This window comes from Mauremys mutica, chromosome 5, assembly GCF_020497125.1.
Source record: "Mauremys mutica isolate MM-2020 ecotype Southern chromosome 5, ASM2049712v1, whole genome shotgun sequence".
Lineage (NCBI taxonomy): Eukaryota > Metazoa > Chordata > Testudines > Geoemydidae > Mauremys > Mauremys mutica.
The window spans coordinates 38,958,883-38,978,817 of record NC_059076.1 but is presented as its reverse complement, the minus strand read 5'-3'; the positions used below and the strand labels follow the sequence as shown (position 1 = coordinate 38,978,817).

General features: G+C 44.1%; 1 protein-coding gene across 15 annotated transcripts in view; it reads right to left on the bottom strand.

Moving 5' to 3' along the window:
* The window catches only part of EMCN (endomucin), a 187,676-nt gene that overhangs the window by 21,064 nt on the left and 146,677 nt on the right, over positions 1 to 19,935 (bottom strand). For 13 of the 15 annotated variants that reach the window (XM_045019565.1, XM_045019563.1, XM_045019570.1 and 10 more), the window contains 5 exons: positions 10,756 to 10,785; positions 6,758 to 6,811; positions 4,822 to 4,917; positions 2,845 to 2,869; positions 1,900 to 1,967 (listed from right to left, as the gene is read on the bottom strand). In XM_045019565.1, the coding sequence (XP_044875500.1) occupies positions 1,900 to 1,967; positions 2,845 to 2,869; positions 4,822 to 4,917; positions 6,758 to 6,811; positions 10,756 to 10,785 (273 nt within the window). The remainder of the gene's footprint in view (positions 1 to 1,899; positions 1,968 to 2,844; positions 2,870 to 4,821; positions 4,918 to 6,757; positions 6,812 to 10,755; positions 10,786 to 19,935) is intronic. The other 2 variants (XM_045019571.1, XM_045019567.1) reach the window with 1 other exon arrangement.

The following is a 19,935-nucleotide window of genomic DNA, read 5'->3' as shown; positions in this document are numbered from 1 at the left end:
TGGTTTGGGTTGGCTACCAGGCCCCAGAAGATCACATAGGATTTTGAGGAGCGGGCGCAGCAGCTATGTAGCAGCCCCTTGAAACTGCCACTGGGGGGAAGCAGCCAGCCAGGACCCATTAAAGACTCCAGGAAGAGGAAGAAGGGTGGAGACTTGAGGAACTCTTTCCCTGCAGATTTGTGATGGCGAGTGCCTACAGCTGCGGTGGGGAAGGGCCTATGTAGGTCAGGAAGGGTCCTGTATTGGGATGGGGAGGGAGTGAAATCTCAAATCTCATGAGGACAGTTGTTCTCATGAGAAGTTTTGCTTTTTTTGGTGCAGTAACTGGGATTCAGATTAGCATGGTCTGAGTCTTGATCTAAATCACTATCTCAGTCCTGCATTTCACAATATTTTCTTGTAGTTCCTAGTTCCACCCCAAGTTCTATAGGGACATTATTTTATTATGCTTAAAACGAGAAAGGTTTAATTCCTTTCACAAACATTATATATATCCTCTGTTTCCTCCTTCAGATTTTATGATGTCAATAATTTACAATAAACAACATCAAGTTAGCGCGTGACAGAGTAAATTGTAATGTAAAGCCGTAATGAGGGCAGTATTTTGTAACAAAAGAGACTGTTGAGTGATAGAAGCAGAGCTGGGTGAATACTGCAAAAAAGTAATTGCACACATTAATTCAAACCAAAAGTAGGAATTTTGGAGACAGTATTTGCAACTCCTTTTATTTGCTTTCTGCAAATACTCACAATCAGCCAAGTTTTGTTCACAAAAATATCTGCATAATGGGTCACACATGATTACACTCCTGGAAACGTTTCCTGGGTCATCTTAAAAGCCAAGGTCTTTGTGGGGATGAGAGTCATACAATCAGAGTAGAAACACAGCTGACTGTACATAACTTGAACAGTAGATTATAAACAGCAAATACTAGAAGTACGTTAGCAAGTAGTTTGCAAGCAACCATTTGCTGAAGAATTGTGAATAATGAACAAAGTCTGTTCACAGATCATTTGCCAACAGAAAAAGGGGATTATTTATCAAATATGTTAATAGTTCACCCTGCTCTACGTAAGAATGCAAGTCCCCACCATAAATAAATAAATAAATAAATAGATAAAATAAAGAAGTGTTCTTGTGAAATCACAAGGATCAATTATCCAGACTTACAACATTTCCTTGATTTGGGCTCTTGTTAATGACTGGTGTTCAAAGGGACAACAAAAACTTTAAAAAATCGTGTTTTAAAAATTAAATTTGAACAAATTTTGAAAAAAAATTTATTTTCACTATAATGTTTGGGTCTGATCCAAAGCCTATTAAAGAGACTCCCATTGACTTCAGTGGGCTTTAGATCAGATCTTTTACGTCCATTTGGCATTTCTCTCAGCTGGGACAATGAGAACCAGTGAAGTCAGCGTCTCAATGCTGCAATGCTTAGGCTGCAAATATTGCAGACCACTGTTTATTGAGTGGGACAGCTGCTCTGCAACCGTTGTCCTTGAGTACGTGCATTTTAGGTCCTTATTCCATATGTGGCATCCTGACAACGTTAAAGCACCTTCTGTCCACACCATTGGGTCAGTTGGAGTTCTACTCAGGGAAAATGGCTATTCCAGGGGAATACTGAACTTGCTCCTAGCATGGAGCAAATTCATAATACTAAATGTCATTATGGTTGTTTCTAGGTTTAGGCTATAAACATAGCTTTAATCTCCTCAGACAAGAGCAATTTTTCATTAAAGACAGAGTCTGCATTTACTTCAAGTCACTATTTGGCTGCTACTAAGGAATCATTTTGTGATTTTTTTTAGGGGGCGGGGACAATGTAAACATCAATCGACATCCAAACTCTTCTTCTCCCCAGCCTCTTCGGTCAAAGAAAAGCATCCACTTACCCGTCTCAGGAGAAGTTGTCTTTGTCTTTACAGAAAGAAGTTTGACACCCTCTTTATCTGTTGTGGCTCTGTTTTAGTTGGGAGACATTTGAACAGACAATTAGCATCAGACTTCTGCATATTTGTCAGTGCAGAAAGTACTAAGGGTATGATCCTGTAACAGGATCCATCCTGGTGGAGTCTGTCATGTTGGGAATCCCCACTGACTTCAGTAGGGCTTTGCATGGGTACAAAGGTCTTCTTGCATCACTCTGATTGTAGGGCCTAAACCAACATTTCTCAAAGTGGGTGTGCAGAGGAGAGGGCTAATGGGAGAAGCTGCTGTGGGATGAGAGAAGCTTCCTTTTCTGCTCCTGCAATGTCTCTAATACACCTGGCCACAAAAGCAGCTCAGGCATACAGGGCTACAGGTTCAAGAAGCAGCTCGCCAGCCAAGCTTTGTGTTTCTTCACTCAAAACACAGTTCAGCTTCATGGATACATGTCTCGACCCCACTGAGTCAGCAGCAGGCCTTCCAGCCATCCCAAGAAGCATGTACCCTGATGGATCCGTCTCAATTTTACTCTATGGCAACACATGTACAGCTCATCGTGCCAATGCAGTCTAACTGAATGGAAGTGAATTAGTGAGTTAGGGAATGGGGAGGAGAGCAAAAGAAGAAAAAAAAACAATAAAAGAGAAACAAGAGAAAAAAGACGGGAGATGGGAAAGAAAAGGAGAGAAAGAGGAAATGGACAGAAAAAAAGCAAAGAGGCATAACTGTGCCCTGAAATACATACTCTCAAAATGGCATTTCCCCCTTTTGGGTATTTTTATGGGTGTTAACAGTTTATGTTAACAGTTAACAGTTTTCAATGGAGAAAATTAAGAACATTCAGAAATTGCTGCCGTCATAAGAGCCACGTGACTAGGCTTAAAGGACTGCAGGGGGATAGTTTAACTTACTGTTCAGTTCCAGTCTCTTGTCCCTCTGGAAGAAGAAACAAATATATGTTATTCTGATTGCCTAGATGCGGGCTAAATAAGAAGCTCAAACACAGCCATGACTAGCATAAGCCTATTTTGAGATTTTGTAGCTCTGCATCAAATATTAATAAAATAATAAACAAACAGGAATAACAACTTGCACTTATCATGCAGGGTCACTGTGATTTGTAAAGGTGGCCAAGTATAATTATCATAATTTTTACAGAAACTCAGGAACAAGGATTAAATGACTCACAAAAGGTCACACAACAAGACCACGAAGCTAAAGGGAACTGCTGTATGGTTTTTCCTGTATAGATTGTCCAAGTTACAATCACTGCCCATCAAAGAATAATCCCAGTTTTCATGGGTTTGTTCCAGGTCTTGCAAGCTTAATTTTGCAGCCATGCCATGTTTGGAACTCCCACCGTCCCCACACACCAAGGACAGTTAGAGGCCTGAACTTTTTGTTCGGGGCTTCTCATGTATCAGTATTTTCACATTGATCCTAATTTCATGGCGTTGGCTCAACACAGAACATCAGAGTACAATGTGATGACAGTATCATCATGGTGTGATTTGAGACACAAAAGTTTTCCCTTTCCTTTCATATCTGTAACACTCCAAAGTTACCCTGTTGCAGTCTCTAGCCTTCTAGACAAGAAGTGGACACAGACAAACAATGAATTATGCATGCTATGTATTCCACATTCTTTATTCTTGTCCTGTGGGTGGGTGGGTGGGGAGGGTTAGATTAGATATATTTCTACAGCACTGGTTTTAAGAGTGTGGACGTTTAGTGAGCTAGAGGTAGGCAAATACTTCAAAAGATGTCCACAAATATTCATTACAATTTTAAAATGAATTGCTTTGATTGAGTTTGTATTTGCAGGGGGAAAGTCAGAGAAATTCTCTCCACCTAGCATCTTCACTCCTTGGCAATGAAGATTCAGTAATTTTCCAGGCAAGGAATCATTTCCCTTCTATGTTTTTGTAGTTTGCATTGTCATTTTCCAAATTTATTGCAACATGCTATTTACCTTGGCCTGTAGCTTCAAGGCCTTGTTAGAACTCCACATTTCCAGCCCCCAGGAATTTCACAGCTAAATCCCTGCACTGAGCTCCCCGCTCTTGCCAGCTTGAAAGCAGAGAGACCACATTATGGATTCAAATTTGTCTCTCCTACTTAGTAACACACTGCATTTGCCTCTAGCCCACTAAGCTCATTCCCCAATACGTTTGGCAAAATTAATGTAATAAAGTTATTTCCCCCGGTGAGCCTCAGTATTTTATGGGTAATACTGGAAAAGGTGGCAGACTGCTCTGTCCAAATCACTGCTTATTGATGAAAATACCACTCTTGCATCCGACGAAGTGGGCATTCACCCACGAAAGCTCATGCTGCAAAACGTCTGTTAGTCTATAAGGTGCCACAGGATTCTTTGCTGCTTTTGATGAAAATACTGTTTTCCCTGGGATTTTATGTGGACAAGGGAAAATATAAACATGGGATCTCTCCAAAAAAAGGAAAAATTGATTTTTTCCCTTGTGCTTTGAACAGAGCTAAAATGAACACAGCTGATTTTAACAACAAATGCAACTTATTTTGCCCCTTGCTTTTCCAAGCAATTTCTCTCTGCAGACTAGAGTCATTGACAGCGTCAGCACAGCTGTTTGTTAGGTAACTGCTAAAGAAGAGAGAGCATTAAACATATTGGATTTGTGTGTTCTACAACAGGTGTTGTTTCCTCCCCTACATATGCCCCATAGTGATCTTAATAAAGAAGTGTTAATTCCTTTTTTGACTAAATATTTTCAAATCAGCACGGTTATCTATCCGAATACAATAACATTTGTATGCTAGGTCAGATTTTAATACAAACATTTGCAGTGTTCCTTTAATAATGAGTAATATATCGAAGACTTCCTGGCTGCTGAAAAATGTTGAACAAATACCTGTGGTTTTCCTCCGGCACATTCTGTACAAAGCCACCAGAATGAACACAGAAAGGGTTATTACTATCAAGGCAATCACAACTGGCAAAATAATATCTGCAAAAAGTGGAGAAAATTATTTTACCAACCACATTCCACGGGCATAACTTTAAACATATATAAATATCAAACAAATTAATCTCTTCTCTTAGCCCCTCCTCCATCAGTACAGCTGAAGCTATTAATTTCTCTTGAATCTTGTTACATTTGTTACTCCTCATGCATTCACTAGGTGTCAGGCTTGCAGCCTTTTTGAAAACCAGGGCTTTAGGCAACAAAGAAAGATTTAGTGGCTTCCTCCCCCATCCCTGATCATTTTGGAGTCTCTGTCTTAAATATCAGACTCCTAACAGTACAGAGTGTATTCACATGCACATGTCTTTAGGCCATTAAGGTTATAATTTCTCCCCACGTGGGAATACTCTAATCATGATAAAAATACAAAATGTTCACCTTGAGAGTTAATAGCCCCAATATACATTTTCAGCACCCATGTTCCAGGAACAATTAAAAAAAAATCATGTACTGCAAAACAAGGCAGATTTGAAATTCAGTGACTAAAGTGATTACCGGTATTTCTTTTTTAATATGGTAATCACAGAAAGACATGTAGGAGTTACACAATTTAGTAACATTCTGCACAATACCTATGACCAGAGATACAAAAAGAAAGATTTCTTTTAAAAATGAGGCAGTTTGTCTCCTTTTATTATTTCCCACCATCTGTTGTTTCCTGACAGGTGTTTCCCAGCCAAGTACTAAGAACGTGTACAAGGAAAGATTTATGTAATAAGAGACACTTTCTGGAAAATGGCCCAGTTTCTCTCTAATTATAATTTTTCATGGCGCCATCCTTCACATTCAAGTTTAACAGGCTAGCCTGGTGGCCTAAAGGAGGGTTCTCTGCCCTGCAACGTGGGAGATTCCCAGACATACACTAGCACTCCCCAAGCTGATAGAGCACTGCATCAATTCAACAGCAACCTTCTCTCACTCTTTAAACAGTGGTATTGTCTGGATTCTGGGAAACCTAGCTTTATTTCCCAGACCACCGCCAGCTCTCTCCAGGCTAAGAGTGATGGCTCAGACTCTGGGGAAGAGCAGTGGGGGGATACTTTGCATTATTCAATAGCAGTCTTTCTGATAGGTGAAGTACTAGCAGTGATACTACCTGGATCCAAAGGAAGAGCTGATCTAGATTAAAAAAAGATGGTGGCCACTTAGAAGGGCCTCCATGGTAGGGGGATAAAATGGGGAAGTAGAATCTTCATAGCTCCACCAAGGATGGAGTTGATCCTTTCCAAAAAGTTTCTTGGGGTGATTTAAAATATAGCTACATCTGCACTGGAGCTAAGTTTAGATCTCAGAGAAAACTGAATGTGCATATAGCTGAGCAAATATTAAGAAGGGTATTAGAAAGCAGACCTGCAATAACACTTCCCCACAAGATGTACATGTGTTTTATCATACACAAGAAAGGGAGTAGCACCCTCAGACCAACTGCTTGAAGAAGTTTGGAGAATACAACCTAGGACTGCACACATTTACCCTGTGCCTTGACTGGCTCTCTCAGTGCCAAATTAAAGGTATGTGAAAGGCAAGCAATTTAGTCCTGCATTTCCCCAGGTCACTTTTTCACTCATGTCCCATTGCCTTCAGTCCATGGGAATAATTGCGCTGCTCTGAGTTGAGAGTAGTGTTAGCTCAGTGCTCATTAAGCCCTGCTTCTCTATGAGTAAAGCCTTATAACAGAGACAGTTCAATCGGTTTCATAATGGGGCCCATAATCCAGGAAGGACTGAGATAAGGCTTCTTGTTTCATTGCTGTTCACTCACCTAAAACCAGTTTCTACCAGCAAATTCTAAAGACAGAGAATGAAGAAACATATATACTCACTGGAATACTGGTCATTATCCGCTTGTTTGTCATTGCTACCAGGACTGCCAGGACCTATTGGCAAAGAAACGAATTATCTCTCAGGTTAATTCAGACCTTGTTTTATAATAGCACCCCCTCTTTCATTTTATGCAACCAGCCCTGGAATAGGAGCACAGCTCCTTCCCTCCTGCCCCACCGCTGACATATGTGTTCTATAGAGAAGGTATCATTTGGGCTGACAAATTGCTTTGGTGACTTGGACTCTGCAATGGGGAGGAGTCTAGCTGAGGGGAATCTGCTGTGGGCTAGGAGAAAATACGCATCAGGAATGTGCACTGTGAATGTAGCATAGCATCCAGCCCTGGGACCATCTGCATGCTCCCTCTCTCTCTCACTCACACACGCACACTCTCTCTCTCTCTCTCTCTCTGAGTGTGCACGCCATACTGTTTTCAATGTTAGGAAGTTCCAGTACTGTTCAGTGTTTCGGTACACACATTTCCTGCCATGCAAAAAAAATAAATAAATAAAATTGTGGGTGAAGGTTAGATGTGCATCGAAAAGAGCAACGACGATAAGTCTCACTAAAAGAATCCACAGGCAGAAACCAATAATAAATGAAAGAACACAACAGGCTGAAACTTCAGAACTTTAACCACTTTCTTGAGAGTCAAGCGTTTTCGTGGGAGATGAATGCTCTCTCTGATGTGTTTATAGACAGAAATGGTTGGTTAGTTTAATCAGCACTAGGAGTTCTCTAGGGATTTTCCAGGATCTGTTTTCTAAGCACTGTTTTCTACCTTTGGGCACTAATCTGAATTGAAGTCAGCTATCAATTACCCAAGTAGTTTATTACCTCACTGCAGAAAGGTTAAAGAAAAACAAAATCGCTGAATTTGAAAGAAAAAGCAAACACCTGTGCTTCCGTGCTTACATTTCACTGCACACACGACTACATTTTAAAAAAAAGGAGGTCTGAGTCACACAAGACATGGTATTGTGCACCTAGAACTGCAGGTGCAATTACTGCAACTGAGCATATAAACTGGGCAAATGGCCTGTCTAAAAAAAGTGTTAGGTGCCTAACAATAATAAAACAATAGCAGGGCCGCCCAGAGGATTCAGGGGGCCTGGGGCAAAGCAATTTCGGGGGCCCCTTCGATAAAAAAAAAAAGTTGCAATACTATAAAATACTATATTCTCGTGGGGGCCCCTGTGGGGCCCGCGGCCTGGGGCAAATTGCCCCACCTGCCCATAGTAAGGCATAGTATTTACATACAGATACAATATAAGAAACAGCTCTCCTACAATGGAGTAAAAAAAAAGAGAAAGGTGGATTCAAGAGAGCTAATAGCACATGGAGTCATAGAGCTGAAGGCCAGAAAGGATCAATAGATCGACTCATTTGTATATCACAGCCCACCAACATCACCCTCACACTAAACCCAACAACCAAAAGTAGACCAAGGTATTACACAGCCCACAGGAGACTAGCCTATTATGTGCCACAGGCAGAGTATATAGTAGTGTTATGTATAATACATAGTATAGTTATTACTTTTTTATGTATGTTATGGTAGCCCCTAGAGGCTCCATTCAAGATGGAGTCCCACTGTACCACATACTGCGCATGCACAACACACACACACACGAGTCCCCATCCCAAAGTGCTTATAATCTAAATAGAGTGAGAAAAAGGAAAGTCCCATTTTACAGATGGAAATTGAGGCACACACAGAGATTAAGTCACTTTCCCAAGGTTGGAGGAAATCCGTGGCAGAGCCAGAAATTGAACTCAACGCTCCTGAGGCCCAGTCCAGTGCCTTAAACTCTAGACTATCATTTTCTTATATTGGTACTGTAAACCCGTAGGGATAGCATATAATTTTAACAACAAACTGAGCGTGAAAACCAGCTAAGGGGTCAGCAACCTTTCAGACGTGCTGTGCCGAGTCTTAATTTATTCACTCTAATTTAAGGTTTTGCATGCCAGTAATATATTTTAACGTTTTTAGAAGGTCTCTTTCTATAAGTCTATAATATATAACTAAACTATTGTTGTATGTAAAATAAATAAGGTTTTAAAAATGTTTAAGAAGCTTGATTTAAAACTAAATTAAAATGCAGAGCCCCCCTGGACCAGTGGCCAGGACCCTAGCAGTGTGAGTGCCACTGAAAAGCAGCTTGCATGCCACCTTTGGCATGCATGCCATAGGTTGCCTACCCCTGCCTTAAAGCATGGGCTGTCCCCTGCTGTACTAATTTCAAACTCAAGGACAATCTTGAGGGAAGCTTCAGTTTTTAATCTATTCTTCTTAGGTTACCCATAACCCTGTGATCAACTATAAAATAGTACCTTGCCTTCAGCTGAAGGGGAGGAGAAGGGACAGGATTGCTTCTCTACAAGCTTGCTGGATATTACAGGTTTGTTGCATTTTCCAGATAACTTGAAACAACAGGTGTTCACGGGAATGTTTATCATGCAACATGTCTGGTTGGCAGCAGCTACACTGGGAGTCATGAGATCTGGATTTTATTCCAGGCTCTGCTACTGACTGTCTGTGTGACCTTGGGAAAGTCACTTAATCTCACTGTTTCCCTTCCTATCCTATTTCTGCCTTGTCTAGGATTTTAAGAACTTTGTGGCAGGGATTATTGCTTACTATGTACTGGTACAGTGCTTAGCACAAAGGGGTCCTGATTTTGATGGCATCTTTAAGTGCTATAATATAATATAGATAATCATCATCCAAGGCCCTTATCTCTGCAAAGTACAAGTTACCTCTTCTGGGGTGTCTGTCTGCTGGGAAGTGAAAATGCAGGAATGGAATTCATAAGCCATCATAAAGAGCCTGAGATAATTCTAATAACTTTCATAATTCAGTGCTATCTCTTCAGATTTCTCAGAGGAATATTATCAAAACATTCATTACATTACCTGTACTTGCTATAGCACGAATTAGGCAAGCAAACAGAAAGCACAAATTCAACTAATCATGGATACTGCTTAAATCCAGTAACAGAAACAAATTGAACAGAAAGGCTTGTCACAATAAACGTGGTCCCCAGAACTCGGCATGCGTGTTCTCAGGTGAGAAGCTAAGGATCTTCATTCATTCTTGTGTTTTCTTCTAGCTCACTTCATTAAATGATGCATAGTAACACCCACTTATGTGACTGACTGACTGAAGAATAAACCATTTACAGGACCAGTAGGATAAATCACATGGCATTTTATATATATGAGACTCTCAATGAAAACTGCAACAGTTAAAAGGAATCTCTATTAAGAGGCTAAAATGGGTAAAGGAATACAAACTTGTACTCAATTATCAGTTTTATTAGCTAAAATTCTCCCCCACACCAGGCCCACCCACCTATACTCCCTGTCTGAATGTGAATTTGGAAGCTGTTTAACAAACACAAAATGATCTATGCAAGTCTTGGAGTATGGGGAGAAGGTTAGTCCTCCTGGTTGCAGGAGGGGAAGTTCTAGAAAGAGCTGGAAGAGACAAAAGAAGAGCGTACAGAACTCCAAAGAGCGGTCGAAAGGACAATACCAGCTGAGTGGCTGGCACAGAAAACCGTTGCCCCCTGAGATCTGCCAGTACTTGCTAATTAAAAGAAAAGTGATACAAGAATTAACAGTGACTATAATAAGCATCTTAGAATATCTTGGCAAATATTTTATTCTTGTATCAATTTTCCACTCCAACCTAATCTCTCTGTAGCCTTTTTAGAGAGCTTTAATTTTGTGCCTGTACCCTGTATGTTTTCAGTGTCTCCTGTTGTAATATTATGTTCAGTTGAATTATCAGGAGAAACTATTTCTTACAGCAACAAATATATGTCTCCTCTCCATTCCATTTTAGTGCTATACTTCGAACTCATTCTCTCTCCCTGGAGCTTCCTGGTGTCCTTTATATGTATGCTTCCTCTTTCATTCTGTTCTCCCCTCCCTGCATTCAATTCCCTTTAATGAACGTGTAAGGACTAGGTTCTTTTCTCACTCTTACTTGGTGTTAATGGTGATGTCCAGTGTGAGCCTATAACAAAAAAGACAAAAAGAACACTATGGTTAGCAGTTGCTTTAAGATTAGTGGCACCGTACTGTGCGGATACTTGGAGGAAACTGCTTGCATGCCTTAGAAACTATTAAGCCCCAAAAGCTGGTGTTGCTTTAAAGAATTTGAAACTTACTTTGTTTGAAAAAGTTTTGCATTTAAAAACTCTTTGTTATATGATGGAGGAACAGGCTTTAAATTGAATACCCATCCCAGCTGCAGTGAACATTTTTCACTAAGGGTGGCAAAGCTTTTTTGCATGATGCTTAGAAAGCTACAACTGGAAAGATACTAAATCAGTAGGACTTATTCATGAGGCGCTAGATAGCCACTTATTCAGTGAATTGCATGGGAGTGAGCTACAGAGTAACTGGAGTAGGCTCTCCCAGTGGGTACGTCTACACTACAAGACTATTTCGAATCTACTTAATTCGAATTTGTGTAATCGACCTTATGAAGTCGAATTTGTGTATCCACACTAAATACACTAATTTGACTGTCTGAGTCCACAGTAACGGGGCCAGCGTCGACTTTGGAAGCGGTGCACTGTGGGAAGCTATCCCACAGTTCCCGCACTCCCCGCTGCCCATTGGAATGCTGGGTAGAGCCCCCAATGCCTGCTGGGGGAAAAAATGTGTCGAGGGTGGTTTTGGGTAACTGTCATCATTGAACCGTCAATCACGCCCTCCCTCCCTCCCTCCCTGAAAGCGCCTGCGGGCAATCTGTTTGTGCACTTTTCTGCTCAGTGACAGCGCGGGCGCCACAGCACTTTGAGCACGGATCCCGCTGCAGTTATGGCCATTGTCAACTCCTCGCACCTTATCGTCCACCTCTTCCACAGTCAGCTGCTGAGAAATCGGGCTACTTTTCAATGGTGCTGCGAGCACTGGTGGGGGACGTTTTACCAACATCAACGTCGGGTGGCCAGGCAAAGTTCATGACGTGCGTGTTTTCAGGAACTCTGGTCTGTTTAGACGCCTGCAGGAAGGTAGTTTCTTCCCGGACCACAAAATAAGTCTTGGGGATGTGCAGATGCCTATAGTGATCGTCGGGGACCCAGCCTACCCGCTAATGCCCTGGCTCGTGAAGCTCTGTGCAGGCGCCTTGCACAGCGACAAGGAAATCTTCAAGTACCAGCGAGCAGTGAGCAGCGTGACCTGTGACTGTTCAGTTTCTTTACAGAGAAGCTGAACCTGCCCCTGTTTCTTTACCAAGTTACTGTTGACTAGCATCTACAGTTACATACCCCGCCCACCCCGCTTCCCCAACTTCCAACACACGTTTAAAAATAAAATACATGTTCCACTGTAACTTTACAAAGGTTTCTTTATTGATGACTTTGCGTTACAGGGTTGAAACTGGGACACGGACTGTGCTGGGTAGGGTGTGCAGTGATGTAAAGACCGCCTGTAAACTCGAGGAATGACAGGCTCCTGCTCCCAGAGCGGTCTCCAGTGCCGGACTGGATGTTTCAACAGAGCCTGCCATCCCTCCTTTTTGGGACTCTGTGTGCGTGGGCTATGTGGCCTTTTGGCGGGGGAGGACGGATACAGATTCCTCTGCTGCGTGGCTCTGTGGTCCAGGACAGGGACCGTTGCATGAGATCTGTAACCGCCCTCCCCCGCTACAAAGTCACGTACCCCCCCACCCACACAGAACCTGCAAACCACCTCCCATACCGACCAGGGTGCGTACTGACTGCAGTGTGTGTGTGACCTGCTGCTGATCCTGCCCCCATGTCTGTACCCTGGTAAAGGTGATTGTCCTGTCAAATTACCAACCCCCTTCCCCCCCTTCAAACACAGTCTCCTCTAAAAGAACATGACGGAAACAATAATTAACAGAAAAGTATTTTTTATTATCAACTAGACAGTTAGGGGATGAAACTGGGATGGGGGCTTGGGTGAGGCGGGAAGGAAAGGACTGCTCAAAATTTAGGCTATGAGAGCTTTTCGGTACTTGAGCACTCTGCTGTGGTGCAGTGACAGTTTACACGGCCTCTGGCGCCCCTCCTTCTGGTTATTTTGGGTGAGGGGGGTATGGGACTTTGTGGCGGGGGAGGGCGGTTGCAGATACACTGCAGGGGGGCTCTGTCCTCCTGCCGGAGGTCCTGCAGAACATGCACAAGGCGCAGGAGCATGTCCGTTTGCTCCCTCATTAGTCCAAGCAGCGTTTGAGTCGCCTGCTTGTCTTCCTCACGCCACCTCTCCTCCCGTTCACTGAGTGAGCGCTGGTACAGAGAGAGGGTCTCCCTCCACTGGCTCTGCTGGTCCGCCTCGTCTCGGGAGCACCCCATAAGTTCTGCGAACATCTCGTCCCCTGTCTTTTTCTTTCGCCGCCTAATCTTTGCCAGCCTCTGTGAGGGGGATGCTGTGGCAGGTCTGGAGACAGTCAAAGCTGTGTGATGGGAAAAAGGGAGTGAATTCCTTGCAAAGATAAATTTTGGCGAACAATGAACACAGTGTAGTCTGTCTCTGTGAATTCTGGGTTGAGATCCCAGTGCCTGATGGGGCAAAAACCATTTTCGCGGGTGGTTCTGGGTAAATGTCGTCAGTCATCCCTTCCTCCGGGAAAGCTACAGCAGACAATCATTTCAAGCCCGTTTTCCCTGGATTGCCCTGGCAGACGTCACAGCGTGGAAACCATGGAGCCTATTTTGCCTTTTGTGCCTGTCACCGTATGTGTACTAGATGCCGCTGACAGAGGCGGTCCAGCAGCGCTACACAGCAGCATGCTTTTGCTTTTGCGTGATAGCAGAGATGGTTACCAGCCATACTGTACCATCTACCATACCATAAATTGGTAATAAGATGGGCATGGTTACCAGTCCTTTTGCACTGCACCATTTGCTGCTGTCATAAGTGCCCCTGGCTGCTCTTAGCCAGGGGCGCAAAAGCCAAAATTGGGAATGACTCCCTGAGTCAATCCCTCCTTTTTGGTATCTAAAAATAGAATCAGTCCTGCCTAGAATATGGGCAAGTGTACTAGAGAACCACTGTATCAGAGAACCAGAGAGCACAGCTGCTCTGTGTCAGATCCTGCATAGATTATGAGCTGAATGCTATTCACAGGGGGTGCTCCTGCAACAACCCCACCTGTTCATTCCATTCTTCCCCAGCCTTCCTGGGCTACCATAGCATTGTCCCCCCACTTGTGTGATGAAGTAATAAAGAATGCAGGAATAAGACACAGTGCCTTGTTAGTGAGAAATGAGTGGAAGGCAGCCTCCAGTTGCTATGATAGTCCAGATAGGACATTAAGGAGTGTGGAGGAGAGGAGCCCAGCATCCTGCTGCTAGTCCAGGGGCAATTGAATCTTTTCTTTACACATGAAGGGTGGGGGCTGATGAAGCTTAGCCCCCTGTTGCTATGATGAGGACGGTTACCAGCCATACTGCACCATCTACCAGGAAAAATTAGGGCCAGGCGCCCTTGATCGACCTCACTGATGCTAGTACGCATGGTTACCAGTCCTTTTGCACTGCCCCATGTGCCAATAGGCTGATGATGACGATGGATATCAGTCATATTGTACCGTCAGCCACCCATGGCGGGGGGGGGAGTGAGGATGTCGGTGTTCAGTGCTGCACCATCGCATCTATCTTCAGCATTCAGTAAAGATACGGTGACATGTAAAAGAGTCAACAGAGGATTGTTTTCCCTTTCACTTCTGGGGGTGGGGGGGTGCGTAAATTGCCGAGCTATGCCCTGACCCACCGCGGACACTGTGTTTGACCCTTGAAGCATTTGGAGCTCAGCCAAGAATGCAAATGCTTTTCGGAGACAGCAGGAACTGTGGGATACCTTGCGTCCTCAGTCCCCCCTCCCTCCATGAGCGTCCATTTGATTCTTTGGCTTTCCGTTACGCTCGTCACGCAGCAGCGTGCTGAGTCTGTGCTATGCCGTCTTTCCGGAGTTTTTTGAAAAATACTCTGGACCAGGCGTAACATTACAGTAATTCCCCTAATTAGATGCAGGACTCTCCGAGCGAGATCACCCTGAGGACGGTCACTGAAGGAGATAGAGAGCGCATGCTGCGTGAAAGCCAGCACAAACCAGGGCCCTATGCAGCCGTGCTCGGGGAGGCAATGCTCCCTGAGTACCTCATGAAAGCCTCGCGCGGAAAAGTGTGCTGCCACGGAGCACCCAATAAGGCAGCTCTCCCCAGGAACCTCCTGCGGAGGCTTTTCGATTACCTCCAGGAGAGCTTCGTGGAGATCTCCCAGGAGGATTTCTGTTCTATCCCCATATATAGAGAGACCTCCTTTTCACATACTTCAGATTCCTGTTATATTAAGAATAAAAGTTTACATGGTTAAAGCACTTACCGAGTGATCCTTCCCCTGATTCAGGGTCTGGGTTAATGGCCGGGGACGGTTGGTAGGGGATCTCCGTGACGGTGATGAAGAGATCCTGGCTGTCGGGGAAACCAGCGTTGTAAGCGCTGTCGCCTGCCTCGTCCTCCACAAACCCTTCCTCATCTTCCCCGTCCGCGAACATCACCGAGGAACTGGCCGTCGACACTGTCCCATCGTCAGAGTCCATGGTCACTGGTGGGGCAGTGGTGGCAGCCTCCGTAGCGTCCATTTGCCGCTTTGATTTTTTGGTAGCCTTGTCTGGGGTCCTTGATTTTCACGCGGCGCTGCGTGGCATCCCGGCTGTATCCTCTGTCTCTCATGGCTTTGGAGACCTTCTCGTAGGTCTTCGTATTCCGTTTTTTGGAGCGCAGCTCCGAAAGCACAGACTCCTCGCCCCACACAGCGATCAGATCCAAGAGTTCCCGGTCAGTCTATGCTGGGTCCCTCTTTCTATTCAGAGATTACATGAACTCCTCTGCTGGAGAGCTCTGCATCGCTGCCGGTGCTGCTGAGCTCGCCCCGATGTCCAACCACGAAATGAGATTCTAACTGTCCAGACAGGAAAAGGAATTCAAATTTTCCCGGGACTTTTCCTGTGTGGCTGGTCAGAGCATCCAAGCTCGGACTGCTGTCCAGAGCGTCAACAGAGTGGTGCAGTGTGGGATAGCTCCCGGAGCTACTAAGTTCGATTTGCATCCACACCTAGCCTAATTCGAGATAGCCATGTCGAATTTAGCGCTACTCCCCTCGTCGGGGTGGAGTACCGAATTCGAACTAAAGAGCCCTCTAGGTCGAATTAAACGGCTTCCTGGTGTGGACGGTTGAGCGGTTAATTCGAATTAACGCTGCTAAATTCGATTTAAAGTCCTAGTGTAGACCAGGCCAGTATTGCATTGCTATTTTTGAAGCATCATGGGTGCACGTCACCATGCATCACTGTAGTAACACAAAGCAGCGCTGAGATGTAAGGCTTCGGCTACTTTGTGACTCTCTTCGATTCTGTTCAACATGATAGCTTCTCTCTTCTTTCCAGGCTCAGCAAAAAGAGCTCTGGTCAGACCAATGGATTCTACAAAGAATATATGTGGGGCCCCGAAGATACATGTGGGTAGGTATGATTTCCCTAAGGATGAAATTCATCCTGTGCAGAGAGCCAGCACCAGGCCTATTTTGAGGATTTAAGTAGTACATAGGCTTTGGGTTCACCCATGTACAGGGTGTGAATTTCAACTTCTTGTTTTAAGAGAGTTTAGATCCCTAGCGCAAAGTTATTTAGAATACATTGAGGTTACTTATTGTAGAATTACCCTGTTACAACCTGTCTTTTAGGTTAAGTCTGTATTGCAACAGAATACACTGGAGCGGTGGCAAAAAAAGGGGAAGCAAAAAATAAAGGCATGTACATTTGAAAAAGAACAGTATCTAAATAGAAAACAAATAGCCCCCACCTTCACTTTTGTCCCCCACTTCTTCCTCTATGTTTCTGCTACCTACAATCTGCGCAGTGAAACTTTTAGAAACAGCAGTATTTGCCCGTCCTGGGCCCAGCGACTCTGCTTTCTAGCCATGTTATGAACAAACAGAGATCTCTCCTGCACGGTATGGAGCTGCTGAGGGCTTTCAGTCTGCTCTGCTCCTCAGAAGATTTAGCCCTCCGACTTGTTTTTAGAAGATAATATTAGGCACTGTGTACAATGCAGTTTTTTTTAAAAAAGAAAACACAGTTCTAATTGCTTAATCTTAGCCTAAGAGCAAGAGTAGTAAGAGTTTAATCATTGTGTTCTCAGTGATGTAAGAGCTCCTGTGCACCTCTGACCATCTCATGTGACCATATTGCTGTAACCCTTGTTCCTCCTTGCCCCATTCTCTCCATAACTGCCAGCTGACTCCTAGCTGGTGTGACACTAACAGATCTCCTATGCTTATGGGACTGGGTGGGGGTGGAAGTGACCTTGCACAGCATCAGCAGGATCAGAGAAGCGTAAAGCCACTGGTGCTATGTGCTGTTTGGCTGTAGCCAAGGGCCTGTTTGCTGCAACTAATATATTTCTAAAAAGTTCTGAGACTACAACTTGAGTACGTGCCTTTCAGTAGATAGCTGGCATTTAACTGGCAAACATCTTAAGTGTCTTCAGTGCCTCATTGTGACAGGTAACGAGTTACTTCAGACCCTCAACTGTCACAAACCCTTTAAAAATGAATATTCATTAATTAGCTTAGTGATTTTTGGCTAGTAGTCTGCAGAGCAGCAGGAGTAATGTGCATTGTTAATGAAGAAGAAATGGACCTTAAAATGCATCATGCATAATGCTTACTAACCTATTACTGTCAGATGCAACATTTACTCCAGTAATTGTGTGGTACAGTAATTCCTATTCTTGTTAGAACGCTGCTGTGCCATGTCTAGACTAGAACATCTTTGGAAATTAAGAAGGCTAGTGAATATTTCAGATTTGGAGCCATGGATTGTCATCACACCCAACAGTGGTCTTTATGACACACTGTTAAACTCTCTCAGGTGTGCATTGTGAAAGTCAATGGGAGTTGGGCACCAAACTCCTCTTTGAAACTCTCCCCTTTTATATACTGTTAGTGGAATGCTGACCCTTCAGTGTGACAGAGGCTTCCCCAACATGGGCTAGCTGACTGTGACTGTTTCTATCTGGTGTGCACCTCACTGTCATCATCCTTGTCTTGGTGGTCTCCACACTGGCTTATTGAAAGGGGGCTACCTTTAATGAATATTCAGAAGCTACAGATGGTGCAGGACACAAGGCTTGATAAATTAGTGGTGTGAAAAACAACCAGTCCTCGCTTACAGACAGCCCCCTAACCTGAAGCAAATACTCACCAGCAACTACACACCACACAACAGAAACACTAACCCAGGAACCAGTCCCTGTAACAAACTGCATTGCCCACTCTGTCTACATATCTATTCAAGGGACACCATCATAGGGCCTAACCACATCAGCCACACCATCAGGGGCTCGTTCACCTGCACATTTACCAATGTGATATATGCCATCATGTGCCAGCAATGCCCCTCTGCCAGGTACATTGGCCAAACCGGACGGTCTCTACGCAAAAGAATAAATGGACACAAATCTGACATCAGGAATCATAACATTCAAAAACCAGTGGGAGAACACTTCAATCTCCCTGGACACTCAATAACAGACTTAAAAGTGGCAATTCTTCAACAACAAAACTTCAAAAACAGACTTCAATGAGAAATGACAGAGCTGGAATTAATTTGCAAACAGGACACCATTAAATTAGGCCTGAATAAAGACTGGGAGTGGATGGGTCACTACAAAAAGTAATTTTTCCTCTGCTGATACTCACACCTTCTTGTCAGCTGTTGGAAATGGGCAACGTCCACCTTGATTGCATTGGCCTTGATAGCACTACAAAAGTAATTTTCCCTCTCTTGATGTTCACCCCTTCTTGTCAACTGTTAAGAATAGGCCACTTCCACCTTAACTGAATTGGCCTTGTTAGCACTGATGGCCCTGCCCCTCCGTCCACCACTTGGTATGGCAACTCTCATCTTTTCATGTGCTGTGTATTTATACTGCCTACCGTATTTTTCACTCCATGCATCTGATGAAGTGGGTTTATGCCCAAATAAATGTGTTAGTCTCTAAGGTGCCACAAGGACTCCTCGTTGTTTTAACAACCAGATAGCAGCTGTTCTCCAAAGCTTGTAGAAGCTTCCAGTTTACACCTGGGTGCAATTCAAGGTGTTAATTTTGATCATGAAAGTCCTACATGAGTTTGGCCTGGCTCCCTTAGAATCTGCCTCTTTCCACATGTGCTACCCTGGCTGTTGAGAGGAGCTAGGATGTTTTTGCTAACAGCCTCTAACTGGTGAGCTCTCAGCTCTGGAATTCTCTTCCTCCAGTTGTCTGACAGAACCAGCCAATTTTGTGTTTAGTGAAAGGCCTGTCTATTTTCTTAGGGCTCTTTCTTTGCAGGGTGATAGTGAGGACTGCAGTTCTCTGACTTTATCCTGGGGGAATCTGTAAGGCGAGGTAGACTACAACTCTGCAAGAGAGACTGGCATGTGATCTGCACTCCAGCTCTTCTGGATGGTGAAGCAGCCCAAATGCTGCTTGAGGGAAAGCTGCCATAATTCAGAGCAACCCTCTGGCTACTCTAAATGATACCAAGGGCTAAATCAGCCCCTGGAGCAGACCAGAATCCTGGAGGTGTGTAAACTCACTTTCAGGGCCGGCTCCAGGGGTTTTGCCACTCCAAGCAGCCAAAAAAAAAAAAAAAAAAAACCAACCCCAAAAAACAAAACAAAAAACCAACCCGCAATCGTGATCGTGATCTGCGGCAATTCAGCGGGAGGTCCTTCGCTCCAAGCGGGAGTGAGGGACCCTCCGCCGAATTGCCGCCAAATACCTGAAAGTGCCGCCCCGCTCCGGAGTTGCCACCCCAAGCACCTGCTTGATAAACTGGTGCCTGGAGCCGGCCCTGGTCACTTTTGCCCATGTGCTGGCCCTCTACATAATGGTGAATTACTCCAAGTGTAATCTTGAACAGTTCACTCATCCTCTGGTGTCCTACACTGCCCCTCTATAAAATGCAGATATTACTTACCATACAAGCATACTTACCATACCTAATGTCTGAAACACTACATAAGTGCTCTTGGTTATAAACATTAGTATTACTAGCCAGAATATGCTCACTAAAACATAGAATGACTGCTGTTGTGTGTTTGTCTCTACACCACAAATGTAGTATGAAGGAATAATATGGAA